This window comes from Dendrobium catenatum, unplaced genomic scaffold (genome assembly GCF_001605985.2).
Source record: "Dendrobium catenatum unplaced genomic scaffold, ASM160598v2 fragScaff_scaffold_984, whole genome shotgun sequence".
NCBI classification, from domain to species: Eukaryota; Viridiplantae; Streptophyta; class Magnoliopsida; order Asparagales; family Orchidaceae; genus Dendrobium; species Dendrobium catenatum.
The window spans coordinates 147,756-170,786 of record NW_021319446.1 but is presented as its reverse complement, the minus strand read 5'-3'; the positions used below and the strand labels follow the sequence as shown (position 1 = coordinate 170,786).

Below are 23,031 nucleotides of genomic sequence, written 5' to 3'. Positions count from 1 at the left end.
ATGTGAGAAGTAATTGTGTAGGTGCATATAACTACACCGATACATGCATGTACACGGAAACAATTATTCTTATACAAATTTAATGTCATATAAATGTGATTGAAGGCCAATAGTATTCAAGATCCTTTGGCATTTTCTATTAGTACATGTGAACAAAAATAAAAATGTTCAAAATTTAGCAGATAATTCCTATCGAAGAACTTTCTTTTCCAACTCCATTGAATGAGTACAAGGTATATAGCTTTCTTACTCGATAAGAAAAGAAAGGTTGTTCATAAATAGTAGATTTCCCTATGCACAATTAAATATTTTCCAAACCCAATTCCGCCTTCTGGTAACTCATCTAATAAAGGAAAATAAACTCACTAGGAAAATTAATCAATTTTAGCAAATGTGAAAGCAATTTGCTGCTGATATGTGTGAACACTTGGTCAAATTTGGAACAATAAGCTATTATCTTGTTGTTGGACCTATTATTTTGACCATTAGGGTTCAATTGTAGATTTGTAGATCCTTGTATAATTTGAAATTAAATATTGAGTGGGGAAAATTCTATAAGATGGTGTTGAGACCTGCAATGATTTATGACGCAGAATGTTGGCCATTCAGAGAAACATACAATTAAGTTAAGTGTTGCAGAGATGAGGATGCTTAGGTGGATGAGTGGCTTTACTCTTATAGATAGAATGTGAAACGAGTATATACGTGAAAAGGTTGGAGTAGCTCTAGTGGCGGATAAGATTAGAGAGAGTCGCCTTAGATGTTTTGTTTACATAAAATGTCAACTTTTTGATGACCCGGTTAGGAGAGTAAATGTATTAGATTTGGCCTATTTTAGGAGAGTTAAAGGCAGTCCTAAAAATACTTGGTTAAAAAATATTAGAAATGACCTTTATTTATTAGATTTAAATGAGAACGTGACTCTTAATATGACACAATGGAGAAAAATGATTCATGTAGTCGACCCCACATAGTGGAATAAAGGCTTGATGTTGTTGTTGCTGTTATTGTTGAAGAACGAATCCATCAGAGGAAAGTTAAGGCCCATCACAAATCATATGGACTGTGATGCACCTACCAGCCTAGCAATTCATTATGTAATGCGCGGTTTGGTTATCTTTATTGGGTTGGTTTGGAATAATTTTCTTTGTGGGGAGTAAACATCTCATAATTCATTCTTCGACCCTTCAGTTTGATGTACGTCTTTATACTGTTCATATCATGTTAATTGAGTGCATTCCTTGCAATCACATTTCTTCTTGTTCTACATTTTAATTTATTGGAAAAATTTCCTTAGGATAATTTTGAGGAGAGCTTCTATAAGTTTTCTTATATGGTAATAAATCTTGGCTCTCTTGTGCTTGATGGCCTTATCCACTAAAAAAATAATAAATAATGGCTTAAATTTTATCGAGTGAATAGAAACTCCAAATTTTTGCTTCATTTTTGGAAAAATCCCGTCTCGTTTTTATTAGCTTTTCTTTTCATGAATCAAGGGAATTATTGCTTGTATTTAATGAAAATTTTACAATTGATGTTTCAAATTGCTGACGTTGAGAAATTCTTGTTCAGGGCATACACATGTTGCAGAGGCGCTTAATGTACCAATCCACATTTTTTTTACGATGCCATGGACGTGAGTTTTTTGGCTCAATGTCAGCAGCTAGCCATTTTGTTTGTGCAATTTTGCATCTGAAATATTTGTTCAAGACATCGTATGGTTTTTGGTCATTGGAATTAAGTTATTTTTTATGTTAACCTTTTCTTTTTTATACTTCTTGATGATATACATGTCATGTTACAATGTTTCCTTTCTGTATGTTCAGGCCAACTACTGAATTTCCACATCCTCTTTCACGAGTAAAGCAATCTGCGGGATACCGAGTGAGATCATTTTCTTGGTTGATGTTCTTTTGAAATTATTTTCCTATTTGTTCTCTCCCTAAAATCTGTCTATGATTTGAGTTTGTATTATAGCTTTTAATCAAGCTTATATTCTAAAGTGAAACTGAATTCTTCACCATTGGCTGGATAAGGAATATTTTTGCAACACAAACAATTCTAATTTTAGGTTGTATTTCAAGTATTTCACTTAAATTAGAACTTCTTGATTTATTTTAGTTGAAAATTGCATCAATTATTCTTTTCGGTTGATTAATTTCCAGTTGTTTCTTTCTTTCAAACCAAAAGATTGTTGTTATGAGCAATATCTAACTTCATTACATGAATTCAACATCTTTGTTTTTGGTTGATTAATTGTAGAGTACGCCTTATTTGGTAAGGGTCAGAGTAATTGTAGAATACATACCAAATTATTAAAAGTTATATTTTTCTCCCTTATTGGTTCATGAACAAACTTATTTTATGCAACCTTGCCCTTGCATGTGTAGAGTAGCTATTTCCATGAATACGAAGATCTATACTTTGTGTAATGAACACATTTTTTGAAAGCATAGTATGATTTATTATTAGTCAATAAGAAGATTACAATCATAAGCAAATGCATAACATTTTTGGGTGAAAAGAAGAACGAGAAATAAAGTACATCGACTAGGCCAAAAGGTGGTAGATCTCCAAAAGATAAGAACCCAAAGGGTTCTCATTTAAAATGTCTAACTTGAAGTCTTGTATAGTTTGGAGAGTGATGATATATTCTCTTTGCTTTTCTTTGCTTCTTAGCATGAATAATTTGAAACTTTTTGTGAACTAGCTCTTTTGTGCTAAAAATGCTATAGCGAAGTTAGCTGATATTGAGTCTTGATCACCAACGTTTCCAACAATAGGATGATCATCGTGAGCAAAAGCCCTAAGTTGATTTGGATCAATTATGATGTAGAACGAGAAGGAAAAAAAAAGGGACATTTGAGATTTGAATTTCTTGCTTTAATTGAGATCAAAATATTAGGAATAATTAAATCAAATCAAATCCAATTAGAAACCTAATTAGATTTAATTTAAGTAACTTTCTTAAAATAGGCTATCTTAAATTAGGAAGGTATTTTAGATTCAAAGTTACTTAGAATTTGAACTCAAATATTTTCCTAACTTAAATCGTTTGATAAAAGGAAAGTAATCAAAGGGGAAATCAAATTTTGGAGGCAAAGAGGAAGAAGGGGGGGAAGGAGCCGACGACATTAAAAGGGGGAAGAGAGGTTATGGAAAGAGAATTAAAAAAGGACTTTGATTGGAACCTTAAATTAGGGAGTAATATTTAAATCACATCCAATTAAATAATTAACTGGACCTAATTCAAATAAATTCCTAAAATAAGAATCCTAATTTTAGAAACAAAATTCAAATTCAAAATTTGAATTTTAAATTTCAATTTGTTACTGAGTTAGAAGGGCTAAAATAGGAAAGGGCTTTAAATGTGAAAAGAGATTTGTGGAGCCAAGGGGAAAGAAGGTGGCCAGCAGTTTGGTGAGACCGGCAGCCTATGATGCACCAACACTTATCCTCAAACAGGCGTGCAGTGTCCGACACCGTGTCCGACACGACACTCGTCCGACACTCCTCCGACACGTGTCGGACACGCCGAAAATGTGTCCGATTAAAAAATATTAAAAAACTAATTTTCATCTCTTTGGCAGTGAAGATATTTTCATCTTCTCTCTTTTTGTACAATTACAAATCTTTCTCTTGTTGAACCAGAGTTGAAAGCAGTGATATTCAATAATGATGATATTGAAGACCAAAAATAAACCTCTAAAGCTAATTCTGGTAGTTGAAGCTTGAATGCTTGATGTTGTAGTAAGTGATTATTTGCTTATATTTTTGTGGTTGTATTAGATATTTTGTACTAAATATTTTATATTATAAGTTAAGCAAGTTATATGTCATTCATTTATTATTGTTTGTCTTTTTTAATATGATATTACATTAATATATATACACTATATAAAAAATGTATTGCCGTGTCTGCGCCGTACCCGTGTCCTATATTTTAAAAAAAAGCCGTAACTCGTGTCCATGTCGTGTCGTGCCCGTGTCGCCGTGTCCGTGTCTGTGCATCATAGCCGGCAGCTAGGTAGGTTGGCCGGGGGGGTGTTGGAGGTGGAGCTAAGGCTATGGGGAGGGAGAAGGGAAGGCCGGTTTTGTGGAAGTGGAAGGGTTTATGGGAAAATCGGCCGGTGGTGTGAAAGCTCATTTTCAGTTTTTCCTTCCAGGATTGTCCGGGACGATCAGTACGAAATTAGGTGACAGAAAAGTTCGTCCCAGGACGAAATTTGATTCGTCTGTACGAAATTTTTCCAGAGAGCAAGTCGTCCAGGAACATACACTTCTTCTGAAGGCGAAATTCGTCCAGAGGGCAAATCGTCCCGGGACGATTTGGAATCGTTTGGTATGATCTGCATGTGTATATATAGGATTGAGATATTTTGAAGAGAGAGAAAATCGAAGGAACAAGAAGAAAAAATGATTTTTGGGCAACTTCGGTCCATTTTCGTCCGTCGCCGTAGTTGGGAAAGTTGCTCGACTCGAGGTAAGTCACATTATGCCTTTCTCTATTTTCAGAAATGTGGATTTTGACGACTTTTCTGTTTCAAATTCGATTTCCGTTAGCGAAAATCTGGTATCATTTTGTTCTGGTAAACTTTTTACCGCGTAACTTTTGATATGTTTCTGAGACGATGTTTTTGCACGTTTTGAGTATTTTCTGAAAGATTTTCACCGGTTATTTTGAATTCTACGGAGTTTTGATTGAATAGCGAATTATCTGGATGCCGATAATATTTGCTTCAGTACAATGAAAGTCTTGAAATGATGTTTTCTGCTATCTCTGGTAATTTGGTAAATTTCTGAAATTATGAATTCTGTAGAATTTTCATATACTGCCGTTATGCCGCTGACGATTTTTTTGACGAAATTGGCTTTCTGAATTTGAATGTTTTGATGTGCTGTGATATCAGAAGGGAGTTATAAGGGGTCAGAATCCGTTAAGATTCTTTCTGTGTCCAGGAATCTGATGTGTATTATCTGATATGTGAAATGTGATTTTATCTGATTTGAAATCTAATTTGTACAATTCTGTCTAATTTATACGATTCTGTCTGTTCTGTACGATTCTGTCTGTTTTGTGAAATCTGACTTGAATATTCTGTTATATGAAATGAATTCCATTTATGGTTTGATTTCTGTTTGATCAAGTATCTGTATTCTGTCTGCTTATTCGATTTATGCATGATTATCTGAATTATGTACGGCAACTATTCTGATGATTTTTGGTTGTAAGTTTCTGGAGATTTTGATTGGCTTGTGTAGTCTTGCTGAGCTGTTAGCTCATCCTTGTTATCTGCGTGATTTTCAGGTTCTGGGAAAGGGAAGGAAGTCTTGGACTAGCCGTTCTGTGTCTGATTTGAGATTAGGTATTTTGTACTTTTGATTTTTTTGTACAATCATGGCTTTTCTGTTCTGTTCTGTTCTTTCTGTCTGTAGCCATGCACTGTATTGTACATGATTATTTTGATGGAGGAAATTATAGATGAACTGTTCTATATATTGGGATGTTTATAGCAGCTCTGTGCTTTCTGTATGTCTGAGATTTAAAAGAAAGTCTGGAACAAATTCCAAAGCTAGATCCTGAATGTTTTCTCCGTCGCGACCCGATGCGATGGGATTCGTTCCGGTTGGGTTGGGTCGTGACAATTCTTAGTGGTATCAGAGCTTTAGTTTTGGAATTTGGATTGTAAGACAGAGCTATAAGAATTGATCTGTAAGTCTGTCGGGGTAGTTCTGGTTTGTCTGGATTTTTATTATTTTTTGTTTCATATGCATGTGCATAGTTGTATTCTGTGTGATTATGGATCTGCCAAACCCAGATATGACTGATGGGCAAAGTGCTAGCCAGGCAGCTCCTGTGAACAGTATTGCCCCAGTGGTTGGTTCTGATACAGTTTCGCAGTTTGCTATGTTGGTTGCTCAGATGATGAGCGAGACTCAAAATAGAGCATCTACTGTTAGATCTGAGGATGTAGATAGACATTTACAAATATTTTTGAGATTGAAGCCTCCGAGGTTTGAGGGCACTGTTGAGCCCAGTGCAGCTGATGATTGGTTGAGGAGGTTGGAAAAGACCTTTGACGGTATGCAGTCCTCTGTATAGGAAGGTGTCATTAGCAATTTTTCTGTTAGATGGTGAGGCAGAATGCTGGTGGATGGGCCAGCAGGAGGAGAAATTCTAAGGTAAACTGAACTCTCTGATTACTTGAGAAGAATTTTCTGAAGGATTTCGATCGTGGTTTGTACCCCCTTCTGCAAGACAGCAAATGCAGGAGACTTTTCTGAGGTTGGTTCAAGGGAGTAGGACAGTTATGCAATACGAGGCAGAGTTTACTGCTTTGGCCAGATATGCTCCACAGTTGGTAAGTACTTTTGCTGAGAAGTGCTATAAATTTCTGAGGGGACTACGATATAGTCTGAGGCAGTCCCTGGTACCATTTCATATTTTTTATTTCTCTGAGCTTGTGGAGAGAGCTCGACTGATAGAGAATGATTTGATGGCTACTCAGCAGCGGTGGACTGCTAGTAGGAAGAGGTTCAGTGGTGATGCTTCTGGCAGTGGTTATTCTGGAAAGAAGAGATTTGTTTCTGGAGACTCCAGGAGGAGTGGACAGTCATGATCCACTACAGTTTCTGGTAGTGGTAGTGTGACCAGTTCTGGATCAGTCAGTGGGGCACCTGTGTGCCAAACTTGTGGACGACGACATTTTGGCCAGTGTTACAGGATGACTGGTCAGTGTTTCAGATGTGGTCAGCTAGGACATCGGATAGCAGAGTGTCCACAAGTTGGATTTGATCGACGATCTGAGACCAGAACTGAGAGCTTTGTTAGATCAGCAGGAAGGCCGAGGATTGTTCCTCCGCGTACTGTTTCTGAAGGATCTTCTGATAGAGCCAGTGGTTCAGGCTTAGTGGCAAGGAGACCACCTAGTGGTAATCAGAGGGAGCCTATTAGTTCTATAGCTCCAGCTCCAATTCAGCCACGTTTGTACAGTTTGAATCAGCAAGAGGCTCGAGATGCTCCGGATGTGGTGACATGTACGGTTTACATTTTTGAACATTCCTGTCATATTTTGTTTGATTCTGGAGCTAGTCATTCGTTTATTTCCGAGTGTTATTTTGATGCTTTGCATCTGGATTCTGTGATGTTACCCGTTTCACTTTCTATGATTTTGCCGGCTGGAAATAATTTGATTGCTCGGAAGTTTTCTTTTTGTGAGATTGAGATTTTTGGCAAGAAGTGGAAGTCTTGCTTGATTTTATTACCGATTTCTTCGTATGACGTGATTTTGGGCATGGATTGACTGAGTCTGTATGAGGCTCAGATTGACTGTTTGAAAAAACAAGTTAGCTTGTTTATGGATGGTGAAAGGTGTGTATTCTAAGGATTAAGAGGTGTTTTATCCTGTTTGATTTTTGTGTTGGAAGTCAGAAGAATGTGGAAGAAGGGTTGTATGGTATTTTTGGCCTCAGTAAGGGATATGAATATAGATGCGGGTTCTATTTCTGATATCCCGGTTGTACGAGACTTTTCAGATGTATTTCTTGAGGAGTTAGTTGGGTTACCTCCGGACAGAGATATTGAGTTCTGTATTGATGTATTTCTGGGTACAGCTCCGATATCTAAGGCTCCGTACAGGATGGCACCGAAAGAACTTTCAGAGTTGAAAGTTCAGCTTCAGGAGTTGGTGGATAGAGGATTTGTCCGTCCTAGTGTTTCTCCTTGGAGAGCACCTATTCTGTTTGTAAAGAAGAAGGACGGGATAATGTGTATGTGTGTTGATTACAGAGATTGAAATAAAGTTACAATCAAGAATAAGTATCCGTTGCCACGGATTGATGATTTGTTTGATCAACTTGTTGGATCTTCTGTGTTCTCAAAGATTGATTTGAGATCTGCATATTATCAAGTGAATGTGAGAGAAGCTGATGTGATGAAGACAACTTTCAGTGCTCGGTACGGGCACTATGAATTTTTGGTAATGGCATTTGGGGTAACCAATGCACCGACTATTTTTATGGATCTGATGAACAGAGTGTTCAAAGACTTTCTGGATCAGTTTGTGATCGTCTTTATAGACGATATTCTAGTATATTCTGCTTCTGAGGAAGATCATGCCAGATATTTGAGAAGTGTGTTGGAGACGTTGAGGCAACACCAGTTGTATGCTAAATTCTCCAAGTGTGAATTCTGACTGAAGAGCATTTCTTTTCTGGGTCATGTGGTGAGCGGGGAAGGTATTGTTGTTGATCCCCAGAAAATTCAAGCAGTTGCTAATTGGCCAAGGCCTACTACGGTATTTGAGATACGTTGTTTCTTGGGCATGACTGGATATTATAGAAAGTTTGTGAAGAAATTTTCTCAGATTTCTGCACCTCTGACGAGGCTGACTCAGAACTCAAGTAGCTTTTGTTTGGACACCGGAGTGTGAAGCTAGTTTCCAGAAGTTGAAGGATTGTTTGACTTCTGCTCTAGTATTAGTACTTCCATCTGGTACGGAAGTGTTTCAGGTATTCAGTGATGCTTCACTGAAAGGTTTGGGTTGTGTTCTAATGTAGCATGGCCGGGTAATAGCTTATGCTTCAAGACAGTTGAAATCACATGAAAAGAATTATCTGACGCATGATTTGGAATTGGCTGCAGTTGTATTTGCTTTGAAGATTTGACAACATTACTTGTATGGCATCAGGTGTGAGATATTCACGGATCATAAGAGTTTGAAGTACATATTCACTCAGAAGGATCTGAATTTAAGGCAAAGAAGATGGTTTGAGCTGATCAAGGACTATGATTTGACGATTCAGTATCAGCCTGGTAAGGCTAATGTGATAGCAGACACTCTGAGCAGGAAATCCTTTGTACTATCATGTGTTCAGCTCACTTCTGATAAGTATCTGATACGAGACATAGAAAGATTACAACTTGAGATAATTTCCCTTAATAGTCTGGATTCTGATATTTTGGCTCAGATGAACATTCAGTCTTCTTTGGAAGAGAATATTCAGGAAGCTCAGAAGTCAGACTCTGAATATTTAAAGTTAATAGCTCAGATTGAGTCTGGTAAGAAATCTGAACTACGAATTTCTGATTATGGTATTATTTTCTGTAAGAATAGACTGTGGATTCCTATGTTTGGAGATTTGAGGAAAGAGATTTTGCACGAATCTCATTATTCAGGCTATACCATCCATCCAAGAAGTGGTAAGATGCATGGAGATATGAAAAATTTATTTTGGTGGCCTGGAATGAAAAGGATATAGCAAAGTTTGTTTCGAAATGCAAAGTTTGTCAGTTAATAAAGGAGCATCAGCGACCAGGAGGTCTTTTGCAGTTGTTACCTATCCCTGAGTGGAAGTGTGAGAAGGTAAAGCTGGATTTTGTTATGAGTTTTTCTCGATCATGGCAAGGGCATGATGCCATTTGGGTGATTGTTGATTGATTGACGAAGGCTGCACATTTGAGTTTTCCTCGAAGGCTGCACATTTTCTTCCGATCAGGCAGATGGATCCGGTGGATAAGTTAGCTCATATATATGTTAAAGAAATTGTCAGATTGCATGGCGTGCTAAAGGTGATTATATCTGATCGAGATGGACGGTTTACTTTCAAACTTTGGAAGGGTATTCAGCAAGGATTGGTTACGAAATTACATTTCAGTACGACTTTTCATCCGCAGACTGATGGACAGTCTGAATGGACTATTTAGGTACTGGAAGATCTTCTGATGTTATGTGTTTTTGGATTTTGGAGGCAGTTGGGAGGATCATATCCCACTGATAGAATTTGTATACAATAATAGTTATCAGTCCAGTATCGGTATGACACCTTACGAAGCTCTGTATGGCCGAAAGTGTAGAACTCCTTTGACTCTGACTGAAATGGGAGATAGACAGGTAATGGGTTCAACTTTTGTGGATGAAACTGTTATGAAAATCAATCTGATTAAAGAAAGATTGAAAGTTGCACAAGACAGGTAATAGAAGTATTACAATCAGAAGCACCGATTTGTTGAATTTCAGGTTGGTGACTTTGTCTATGTCAAAGTCAGTCCGATGAAAGGCGTCAGTAGATTTGGAAAAGTGAGCAAGCTCAGTCCAAGGTATGTCGGACCTTTTGAAATCCTTGAAAGGATTGAAAATTTTGCTTATAGATTATTATTATCTGATCAGATGTCTGAGATACATAATGTGTTTCACGTATCTTTCTTGAGAAAGTGGATATCTGATTCTGAAAAGAAACTTTATGTTGATGATGTGGAGATTCAGGAGAATCTGCAGTACAAGGAAGAACCAGAAAAGATTTTGGCTTATGATGTGCTCAAGTTGAGAAATAAACAGATTCTTATGATTAAGATTCAGTGGAAACACAGAACAGCAAGAGAAGCTACTTGGGAGAAGGAGTCGGATATGAGACAGTTATATTCGCATCTGTTCTGACTCAGTTTTATTTTAGAAATGTCGAGGACGACATTGTTCTGAAGGTGGGGAGATTGTGAAAGCCCATTTTCAGTTTTTCCTTCCAGGATCGTTCGGGACGAAGTGGGATTGTCCGGGACGATCAGTACAGAATCAGGTGACAGAGAAGTTCGTCCCAGGACAAAATTTGGTTCGTCCGTACGAAATTTTTTCAGAGAGCAAGTCCTCCAGGAACGAATACACTTCGGCTGAAGACGAAATTCGTCCGGAGAGCAAATCGTCCCAGGATGATTTGGAATCCTCCCGTACGATCTACATGTGTATATATATGATTGAGATATTTTGAAGAGAGAAAAGCCTAGGAGAGAGAAAATCGAAGGAAAAAGAAGAAAATGTGATTTTTGGGCTACTTTGGTCCATTTTCGTCCGTCGCCGTAGTTGCTAAAGTTGCTCGACTCGAGATAAGGCACATTATGCTTTTCTCTATTTTCAAAAATGTGAATTTTGACGACTTTTTGTTTCAAATTCGATTTCTGTTGGCAAAAATCTGGTATCATTTTGGTCTGGTAAAAATTTTACCGCATAACTTTTGATATGTTTCTGAGACGATGTTTTTGCACGTTTTTAGTATTTTTTGGAAGATTTTCACTGGTTATTTTGAATTCTACGGAGTTTTAATTGAATAGCGAATTATCTTGATGCCGATAATATTTGCTTCAGTACAATGAAAGTCTTGAAATGATGTTTTATGCTATCTGTGGTAATTTGGTAAATTTCTAAAATTGTGAATTATGTGGAATTTCCGTATACTTCTGTTATGCCGCTGACGATTTTTCTGACGAAATTGGATTTCTGAATTTGAATGTTTTGATGTGTTGTGATATCAGAAGGTAGTTATAAGGGGTCAGAATCCGTTGAGATTCTGTTTGTGTTAGGAAAATCTGAAAATAAGTTATGTTCTGAAACTTCTGTATATCTGACAAGTTCTGGTGTTGTAAGCACAAGGGAGGCATAAGGGGTCAGAATCCGTTGAGATTCTGTCTGTGTCAGGGAAAGCTGAAAATAAATTATGTTATGAAACTTCTGTATATCTGACAAGTTCTGGTGCTGTAAGCACAAGGGAGGCATAAGGGGCCAGAATTCGTTGAGATTTTGTCTGTGTTCGGGAATCTGATGTGTGTTATCTGATATGTGAAATGAGATTTTATCTGATTTGAAATCTAATTTGTACAATTCGTTCTGATTTGTACGATTCTATTTGTTCTGTACGATTCTGTCTGTTCTATGAAATCTGACTTGAATATTCTGTTATATGAAATGAATTTCATTTATGGTTTGATTTCTGTTTGATCAAGTATCTGTATTATGTCTGCTTATACGATTTCTGCACGATTATCTGAATTCTGTACGGCAACTATTCTGATGATTTTTGGTTGTAAGTTTCTGGAGATTTTGATTGGCTAGTGTAGTCTTGCTGAGCTGTTAGCTCATCTTTGTTATCTGCGTGGTTTTTAGGTTCTGGGAAAGGGAAGGAAGTCTTGGACTAGCCGTTCTGTGTCTGATCTGAGATTAGGTATTTTATACTTTTGATTTTTTTGTACAGTCGTAACTTTTCTGTTCTGTTATGTTCTTTCTATCTGTAGCCATGCACTGTATTGTACATGATTATTTTGATAAAGGAGGAAATTATAGATGAACTGTTCTGTATATTTGGATGTTTATAGCAGCTCTGTGCTTTCTGTATGTCTGAGATTTGGAAGAAGGTCTGAAGCAAATTCCAAAGCTAGATCCTTGATGTTTTCTCCGTCGCGACCAGATGCGATGGGATTCGTTCCGGTCTGGTTGGGTCGTGACAGGTGGAAAGTGGGGGATTTTGGCCGGCGATCAAGGGAGGAGGAGAAAAAGATTTATGGAAAGAAAGATACTACTGCGAGCTCGGACACATACTGCAGCTGACGGGTACTATGTTGCCTTTCACCAAGGGACTTTAGGTCACGAGCCCAGACACATCCTGCTGCTTGTGGAAGCTATGAATTCCTTCTATAGGAATCTCACCCAAGGTTCTTCCCAAAGAACACAAGTGCAAACACAAAATTTTATTAATCATCCAATATTATATTACACTGTCGTTGTCAGGTCCCAAGTCCTGGATGAGAAAAGTGGAGAGTTGCGTTAGGTAGTCGACAGCTAACATAAAATTTGTCGAACAATAATGACATGAATCCTTTAAGAAATTGTGTTAATACTAGGGCGTCCCCTGGAAACGACGTGTTGTATGGCCTGAATACTGTGACAAGTGTGTAAGGGTCGCTGCACCGTCGCCTAGGTGCAGTGTTAAATAGGCAAGGGTTCCCACATTAAGGATGGATGTGGGCAAAGAAGCTAGTCCATGAAACTAATATTAGGATAGGAATTTTGAATATAAGTTCCCTTACAGAAAAATTAATGAAATTAAAAGATATTATGATTCATAAGAAGTTAAATATTTTGTGCATTCAGGAAACTAAATGGTTTGGAGAGAAGTCTAAGGAAATTGATAGTTTAGGATTTAAACTTTGACATTCAGGTAGGAGTGGTACTAGAAATGGTGTAGGTGTTATTATAGATAAGAGTTTAAAGGATAATGTTATAAAAATTAATAGTTCTAAATAAAAATTTTGGAATGACTTAGAAGAATTAATACAAAAGATACCTCTTGAAGAAAGAGTTTTTATTGGATGAGATTTAAATGGACATGTTGGTAGAGAGGTGGATGATTTTAAAAGCATCTATGGTGGCCATGGATTTGGAACGACGAATGAAGGTGGCAAGACCATATTGGATTTTTGTTTAGCTTATGATTTTTCAATTGCTAATACCTTATTTAAGAAAAGGAATGAGCATCTCATCACTTATAAAAATGGATGTAGTACAACCCAGATTGGCTATTTTCTTATTAGAAAATTAAATCATTTAGATTGCAAAGATTGTAAAGTTATCCGAGTGAAAATTTATGTACCCAACATCGATTATTAATTTTAGACTTTAAGATAAGGGACATAAAATAAAAAATAAAGTAAAACGGTTTTCTAGGATTAGATGGGGGCATTTAAAGAATATTAACAAAAATATTTTTGAGATGCATGTGGATGAGTGGCTTTACCCTTAGAGATAGGATACGAAATGAGCATATACATGAAAAGGTTGGAGTAGCTCCAGTAGAAGATAAGATTACAGAGAGTCGCCTTAGATGGTTTGGTCACATAAAACGGCGGCCTTCCGATGACCCGGTTAGGATAGTAGTGGTATTAGATTTGACTTATGTTAAGAAAGGTATGGGTAGAACTAAAAAGACTTGGTTAGAAAATATTAAGAATGACATTTCTTTATTAGATTTAAACGAGAATTTGACTTTTAATAGGACACAATGTAGAAAAAGGATTCATGTAGCGGACCTCATGTAGTGGGATAAAGACTTGTTGTTGTTGTTGTATCCAACATTACATTACACAAGCAAGTGACTCTATATATAGGCCTAAGAAACTAAAGCAAGACACATATGCCCCTAGGGCTTACCTAGGACGACCTTCTTAAGTAAGAGTAAAAACGGAAAATTCATAATAAAAATAAAAATTACAAATAACAAATTAAGATAAGGTGGAATGATCTCGGCCATCGATCGTCATCTCCTCCTTTGAAAATCTTCATGATCGGATGTCCGCATCAAATTTTCCTTTGAATAGGTGGAGGTTCAATGTCAATTGTTGGGCTAGCAATTGTAGAAGTAAATGCTCTGAAGGCATACTTTAAAGTTGATTTGAAGTTGTGTACAAAGTAGATCATATATAGATTTAACTGTCACAATTGCATCAGAAGATCAGTTTTTATATGATGAATGTTCCCGACTACATGATTGTTGGGAAAATTTATAGCTCTAGGTGTGCCCTAAAGCATCATCAGAAGTTGTGAGAATAATTTATGTAAAAACAATAGGTAGAATTACCTTTAAACTCAACATTTTGCTAGTTGCTGCTAGCTTTGTAATAAAATAAAATTTCTTTTCTCCAAAAGGATAGTAACATCCATTTCAACCAATAATGATGACTAGATAGCCCAACTGTTTTAGCAACCACTTGAAGTCGTTTCCAGAAATTGAGCCTGGAAAAATATAATAGATTTCCTGAATGAGTAAATCTATAAACATGAAAAAAAAAAAAAAAAACTCAATTTGGAATAACAGGAGGTTTCTTAGAATATCTAAAATGAGCCGGCCACTTGAGCATATGCATAGAGAATATATTTGCATAATATGATATATGAGAATTGTAATGAACACATTAACAAATAATATACTTAAATTTAGGGTAAGTGTCTTCATCAACCCTAATTTCCATTAGGAAGATGAAAAAAAGACGAATTGCTACAAAAAAGGCGAATGGCTATCTCTAGTTAATATTAAGTGATGTTGTTAGTGATAGTCTAATAGCAACTTTGATGCAGGGTGTCACAATCTTCATCATTGTTGTTACCATTGCTAAATGTGTACCCAGGGCTTTCTAATTACTATTTTCATTGTGGTAGAATTCTTATTTTGTAGGGCCATTCTTTTGTCGGGTCACTATTATGTTATGAGGTACTTTGGATCTTTTGTGTTATAAGGGTAGTTTGTGGTTTGATGTTTGTATTATGAGCCAAGTGATAGAATGAGTCATGTGTGTTTTTGATTTGGTAGGTTTTTACTCACCCATCATGCTTAGAATTATGATGAGTGGTAGCTGTGTGTCAAACTATCATTATATTTTGCTTCCTCAATCACATTTTATGTCTTCTTCTTTTTTTTTTCTTTCTCCTCCATTTTTGACTTCTCCATCACTTTTGTCTGATTTGATGTCCTTACCTTTGAATGGTGATGGTTAGTAGTTGAGTTCTTCATACATACATATATATATATATATATATATATGATTCCCTTATATCTACCTCTTTAAGCATGAGGAAAAAAATTAAAGAAATGAAAGTTTCAGTTTCTCCATTTGTTCTTATGCTTGCAGTCTTACTTTGCTGAAATGAAGTACCACTTCAGCGAAGTCTTATTCTTGGTGAAAGACTTCTAAAGATTGGAAGGTTGCTATTATAATTGACTACTCATAGCAACTATCTTTTGGTTGTTTCAGTATTATTCTTATTTAAATATTACTTTTTTTAACCACTTCTAGGATTTCGTTCATATCAGTTTCTCAATGATTTACTTGGACTTGAGTCAAGACGATTTAACATTGAGATCTTTATTTGTAAATCATTAATTTTCTATTGTGATATATATATATATATATATTCTATTGTGATATATTTGATTTGTCTTACTGATATTTAATTGAGAGGTTTGATGGAGAAGCATAGAGAGAATAAAAAGGATCTACGTATGGTACTTATTGATTTAGAGAAATCATATGATAAAATTACAAGAGAAGTGCTCTAAAGCATTCTAGAAAAGGAAGGATTTAATAATGCTTATGTTCAAGTCATTAAAGATATTTATGTAGGACATGTTACTTGTGTTCGAACACACGGTGGTTTGACCAAGTATTTTCTTATTTCAGTTGGATTACTTTAAGTATCTGATAGGAAATACTTGAGTTCGCAAGTAAACCTAGTCAAAATTAGTCCAAAATAGTGAGGAAAATTGCTGTCCTAGCAGTTCAACAGTGTTCACGCAGCAGGAAACACACCCAAACAGAGAGAATTTAGGAAAAGAAATAAGGTTTTCACTAGTAGATGCAAGAAAACAAAGAAAGATATAATGTTCTTCGATTCGAGAGGAAGAACCACTCTCCACAAGTCTCTAGCAAACCCTAGAGCCCAAGCACACCAAGAGATCTCAAATTTCTCATTCAAATTCAAGAAGATGACCTCTCTTTCCCCTCTAATCTCCTAATTATACAAATTAATCATAAATGACATTAATGGACTTCCTAAAACAGCTCCTAATTCAAAAATCTCCCTCCCAAAATTAGTTTAATCAGACGTGGGGTCCGCAGGGGGTTCCGCCCCTTTTTGTCGTTTCCGCCTGGCATAGCATCGGACCGGTCCAGTGGGGACCGGTCCACTCGTAACATTACTCCCCTCCCAAAGATTCACCTTGTCCTCAAGGTGAAAGTCTGGAAACTGCTGCTTCACCATCTCGTAGGGCTCCCAGGTAGCCTCGTAGTCGGGAAGATATTTCCATTTGATTAACACTTCCTTGGTTCCTATTTTATTAACTCTTACTCCTTCCAGCTCCATGGGTTCCATTACCACCTCCAAGTCTTCTGTCAATGATGCTGGTAGCTCGGGACTGGCTACATGCTCCCCAAGCTCTCTCCTCAACTGTGCACATGGAACACCGGGTGTATGGTGGCGGACTGGGGTAACTTCAGTCGATACGCTACTGCTCCAATCCTCTCAGTGACCTTATAGGGACCAAAATACCTCGGGGCCAATTTCTCATTTCCCCTGTTTGCCACTAATCTCTGCCTGTAGGGTCTTAGCTTCAGAAATACCTTCTCTCCCACTTCAAATTGTATGTCTCTCCTGTGTATATCTGCTTGCTTCTTCATGATTTGTTGTGCCCTTCCCAAATGCTTCTTTAACTCCTCCAGCACCTGATCTCTTTCTTCTAAGTACTGCTCAACTGAAAAGATCGGTGTATTTCCCTTTCCATAATGCACTAAATGTGGGGGGTCTCTTCCATAAAGTACCTTGAAAGGGGTCATTCACCACTACCAAAATGACTGTGAATCCCTTTGAGCGAGGTAGGCCGTCAATGAAGTCCATGGACACTTCCTTCCAAACTTTGTTTGCAAGTTCAAGGGTTGGAGTAGCCCTCCTAGTGCCATCGCCATATATTTATTTCTTTGGCACACCTCACACCTTGCCACCAGCTCTTCCACATCTTTATGCATGCCCTTCCAATAGAGCTCCGCTGCTAGCCTCCTATATGTCTTCTGAACTCCTGAATGGCCTCCAACTGCACTGCCATGGAACTCCTGCAACAGGTGGGGGATATGTACGGAAGTTCGTGGCATCACAAACCTCCCTTGATAAAATAATCTCTCCCCCACAATGCAGTATCCCAGATGGCTACCCTTGTCTTTCTGCAGGTCCTCCCTGATCTTCCCCAATTCTTCATCTAGCTTGCTTTCTTCCTTGATGGCCCTCCAATCAACCATCCATGGTACTGACAGAGCTAGCTCCTGGAGCTCCCCAACACATCTGGATAGGGCGTCAGCTGCTTTATTTTCCAAACCCGGCTTGTACTGGATCTTGAAGTCGTGGCCAAACAGTTTGGAGAGCCACCTTTGATGCTCCTCAGTCACCATTCGCTGCTCCAGTAGATACTTTAAATTCCTCTGATCAGTACGGACAATGAAATGTCGCCCCAAAAGGTAGGGGCGCCACTTCTGAATGGCCAAGACAATCGCCATTAGCTCTCTCATACACTGATTTCAGTCTTGCCCTGGTTGATAGCACTTGACTGAAGTATGCTACAGGCCTGTGGTTCTGCATCAACACTGCGCCCAACCCATATCCTGACGCGTCGGTCTCTACCACAAATGCCTGACCAAAGTCTGGAAGGGCTAGAACAGGAACAGTCGTCATAGCTTCCTTTAACCTCTTGAACGCCTGGGTGGCTGCCTCTCCCCAGCAAAAATTGTCCTTCTTCAGCTGCTCAGTCAAAGGCCAGGTAATGGTACTGTATTCCTTCACAAACTTCCTGTAATAACCAGTCAATCCTAGAAAACCCCTCAATTCCCTGAGGTTCCTAGGTAGCGGCCATTTCTGCATTGCTTCAATTTTAGTTTGATCCGCTGCCACTCCTTGAGATACCACATGTCCCAAGTATTCCACACTTGCCTGAGCAAAACTGCACTTCTTCAGGTTGGCTTTCAACTGGTGCTCCTGAAGCACTTCCAATACCACTTTCAAATGTTTCAAGTGCTCCTCCACAGTCTTGTTGTACACGAGGATGTCATCGAAGAATACTAGGACGAACTTCCTGAGGTGCGGCTTGAATACCCGATTCATCAAGGATTGAAAGGTTGCGGGAGCCTTAGTCAAACCAAAGGGCATTACCAGAAATTCATAATGCCCTTCATGTGTCCTGAACGCTGTCTTTGGGATATCTGCCTTCCTCATTCTGATCTGGTGGTATTCGGATATTAAATCCAGCTTAGAAAACATCATTGCACCATGTAGCTCGTCTAGCAGCTCATCAATCACAGGAATTGGGAACTTGTCTGGTATAGTGCCTTTATTCAGAGCCCTGTAATCCACCCAAAATCTCCAACTCCCATCCTTCTTTTTGACTAGGAGGACTGGGCTAGAAAAAGAGCTGTTGCTGGGTCTGATAATCTCCGCCTCCAGCATTTCCCGGATCAGCTTTTCAACCTCATCTTTTTGAATCTGTGGGTAGCGGTAAGGACAGACGCTGATCGGGGTCTCACCTTCTTTCAAAGTAATAGCATGGTCCAACTCTCTCTGAGGAGGTAAACCCTGGGGCGGGTGAAAGACCTCGCTGAGCTGGTGTATAAGCGGCTGTACTGCAGAGGGAACATTGCATTCTTCCTCCAATCTGACCCCTTCCAGGCGGTGCAATTCTACTAAGTAGCCTCCCCCTTCTTCCTGAATGGTTCTGATGAGGGATTTGAGAGAAACCCCTGTCTTGGTCAGTCCAGAGTCCCCCTGAATCGTCCTCTTTCTGCCCCCAACCACCAACTCCATTCTCAATGTACCCCAGTTGATTTTGGTCTCTCTTAGTGTCTGCAGCCATTTTATCCCAAGGATGACATCCGTACTCCCCAATTCTAAGGGAATGAAGTCTTCCTTTACATGGATCCCTTGAATCTTCAATACTACTCCTCGACAGACTCCTCGTCCCATCTCCATCTTCCCGGTGCCCATCATTACCCCGTAACCTCCGATATCTACTAGCTCCATCCCCAATGCATCAACAATCTGGGTGGAAATGAAATTGTGTGTTGCTCCACTATCTATCAACACCACCACCTCACAGTCAGAGATCTCTCCTTTCACCTTCATAGTGTGACTCAAAGTGAATCCCACTACTGAGTTCAAAGAGACTTCTGCTACGTCCAGATGCAACTTCTCCTCCTCCTCCACCTCGGGGTCATTCCCACCTCCCTCTTCGTCTTCCTCATCTTCACAAATGAGGAGAATCTGAAGAGATCGGTCCTTACACCTATGCCCCGGCATGTACTTCTCATCACACCTGAAGCACACCCCTTTTACCCTTTTTTTCTTGCAGCTCCTTCTCAGTCAGCTTTTTGAATTGCCCCCCGTTACCTCCTCCTCCCTTCTTCTCCTTGGGTGCTTCCTTCATGCTCCCGGGGCCTGTCCCTTTTGCTGGTAAGAATGTGGTCGTCGTCCTGTACGACCCCCCAGAATAGTTTCCCCGAGTCCCTCTTTCAGACTTCTTCTGGTCCTCCACCAACTGGGCCAACTCCATGGACTTGCCTAGATTCCTAGGCTCCAACACTCTGACTGTTGTTCTTATCTCTGGTTTCAGCCCTTTCATGAAATTCCCTTCCAGGGCTGACTCCGAGATATGATCCAGCCTACTAGCCAGATACTCAAACCTGTCCCGATAATCCGTCACGGTGCCTTCCTGGGTAAGGGCAAAGAATTGCTCATAGAAGTCTCCTTCCCCATCGGCTCAGAAACGCTCTAGTAAGCAATCTTTGAACTCTCGCCAGCTTCTGATGGGCTTCCGTCTGTCACGCCATTGATACCAGGCTAAAGCTTTCCCTTCCAAGCACATTCCTGCCGTTGTCAATTTTTCTTCTTCGGTCAACCCATTGACAGCAAAATATCGCTCCACCTTATAGATCCCACTCATGGCCATCTTCTCCCTCAAAGATGGGCATCTTCAGCTTCCTCACCTTTGGATCTCCTCCACCTCCCCGGTATCCCCCATAACCTCCCATTCCTCGAGCTGGAAGAGCTTTCCAAGTGTCCCGATTATCCCTCCAACGATTATACTCGAACCACTCATCATACTCACCTCTCCTCCCTTCAACATCATCACCTCGATGCTGAATCCCTTCAAATTCAGCACCTCGACGATGACGTTCCTCCCTTCTTCCTTCAAAATCCCCCCTCGACGCTGAATTCTTTCGAATTCAGCACCTCGGCGATGGGATCCCTCTTTCCTCCCACCAAAATTAGCCCCCCATTCTGTCATATCCCATGCCCATCTCTTCCCTCGAAAGAGGCTCTAGAGGAGGCATGTCGTTCTCTTCCTCTAGAATCTCCACCTCCGACTGTCTCCTCCCCCGTAAAGGGTTCGGATTTCCTCCCATGCCATGGCCGTCGGTGGTCTCTCTTACTTCCGATGTCGTCGGATTGGTTTTCATCTCAAGAAGTTTCTTCATTATTTCCTCCATTGCCGTAAACTTTTCCTCCAACCTTTCATTGTTGGAGGTGAGTTGATTTTGGAAGTTGAAGAATCTTTCCTTCAAATCGGCTTTCAATTGGCCGACTTCGCCTTCCAAGACGTCAACCTTCTTTCCGGCCATTATTCTTCTCAAGATTCATGAAGATCTTCTTCCGGAACAAGAAAATCCGCTGAAATTTTCAGGAAATCAGCCCCCAACGGTCCCAAAAAAGAGGCTCAGATATCAATTTGATAGGAAATATTTGAGTTCGCAAGTAAACCTAGTCAAAATTAGTCCAAAACAGTGAGGAAAACTGCTGTCCCAGCAGTTTAACAGCGATCACGCAGCAGGAAACACACCCAAACAGAGAGAATTTAGGAAAAGAAATAAGGTTTTCACTAGTAGATGCATGAAAACAAAGAAATATACAATGTTCTTCGATTCGAGAGGAAGAACCACTCTCCACAAGTCTCTAGTAAACCTTAGAGCCCAAGCACACCAAGAGATCTCAAATTTCTCATTCAAATTCAAGAAGATGACCTCTCTTTCCCCCCTAATCTCCTAATTATACAAATTAATCATAAAGGACAATAATGGACTTCCTAAAACAGCTCCTCATTCAAAAATCTCCCTCCCAAAATCAGTTTAAGTAGATGTGGGGTCCACAGGGGGTTCCGCCCCTTTTTGCCGTTTCCTCCTGGCATAGCATCGGACCGGTCCACTCGTAACAGTATCATCTTTAAGCCCATATTTTTTTGCTTTAGTGATGGATGTTCTTACTAGACATTTACGAGAGGATGTTCCCTGGTGTATGCTTTTTGCTGAAGATATTCTCTTGTTGATAAGACTAGAGAGGGAGTTGAAAGAAAACTTGAATTATAGAGGTCAATATTAGAGTCTGAAGTTGCTACTTGTGTTTTTTTTAGCTGCATTACTATGTCAAGCTTGTTGAAAACTTAAAACTTTGTATGGTTAGATAATAATGACGACTGACCTTACAAGCATACTAAGTCAATTCCAACCATTTTAAGCTTGTTCCGGATGTTAATAAGTTAATAGTAGTATTATTAATTATGCTTCACTTTTTTTTTTAAATGTTTTCATGTTTTGCCTCACAAAATTACTATTTCTATGGGCATCTTATTGCATCATGGTAGATATTTTTACGCCACAATTCGCATTTTGCTAGTTTCTCATGTTTGCTTTATTTAGCAAATTTAACTTTTTCATGAAGATTCTCTTTGCTTATGTCGAAATTTGTTGTAATAGTTGCCTATGATTGTGTCATGTGTTAATTATTGAGTTGATCTTCTGCAGCTTTCCTATCAAATTGTTGATTCTATGATATGGCTTGGAATACGGGATATGATTAATGATTTTAGAAAAAGAAAGTTGAAGTTGCGGCCTGTCACATATTTGAGTGGTGCCCAGGGCTCTTCATCTGATATACCCCATGGTTATATTTGGAGTCCTCAACTTGTCCCAAAACCAAAAGGTACTACTTTGAAAAAAAATAAAAAAATAAAAAATAAAATAAATAAAAAGGTACTACTTTGCTATTTCTTCTGTCCCCACTCAAAAGCCAATTTAAAATAATTAATGATATGAAATTAGAGTGATTAGGAGAAACATCAAAATGATTCATGGACTAATTTGTATGGGATCATTTTAGTCTGAGATTATAAATATGTTCAATTTTGATCCCTTGACCCTTCAAATATGATCTAAAATTATTTTGAATCAAATTTAAGTAGTCATTGGGGCTATTTTGGATCATATTTGAGGATTTAAGATGATAAATTTGACATATTAAATGGTTTGGGATTAAAAAAAAAACCTAATTAATTTAGGAACCAAATCAATTTTTTTTTCTGAGTCATTAGTATCTTTTTGGGTTGCTAATTTTCATTTGAAGAATAAGATACTGGATGAATATTGCATATCTTGTACTTGGATTTCTTTATTTTCATTTCCCTCTTTCATTGTCATCCATATTTTTATTTTGAGTTGAAACCCATATCTACCCTTTCAAGGTAAAAGGCCGTATCACTGGATCACATGTCTGGCGAGTTCAACTACTAATATGTTCTCCTTTTATGCTTCTTTATGAAAAATTTTCTCGGTTACTTTGGCAGTAACGTGCCATCTTGCCTTCATCCACTAAGAATTTGCCTCATGCAACTTTTAGAAGCAGTAACATGCTG

General features: G+C 38.6%; 1 protein-coding gene across 3 annotated transcripts in view; it reads left to right on the top strand.

Annotated features, from left to right (window-relative positions):
- Positions 1–23,031, top strand: part of LOC110098481 (sterol 3-beta-glucosyltransferase UGT80A2-like) — a 51,923-nt gene that overhangs the window by 15,822 nt on the left and 13,070 nt on the right. For all 3 annotated transcript variants that reach the window (XR_002303347.2, XM_020825329.2, XM_020825332.2), the window contains 3 exons: positions 1,573–1,636; positions 1,827–1,884; positions 22,145–22,322. Coding sequence is in view for 2 of the 3 variants with exons in the window: in XM_020825329.2 (XP_020680988.1) it covers positions 1,573–1,636; positions 1,827–1,884; positions 22,145–22,322 (300 nt within the window). In the remaining variant the exon portion in view is untranslated. The remainder of the gene's footprint in view (positions 1–1,572; positions 1,637–1,826; positions 1,885–22,144; positions 22,323–23,031) is intronic.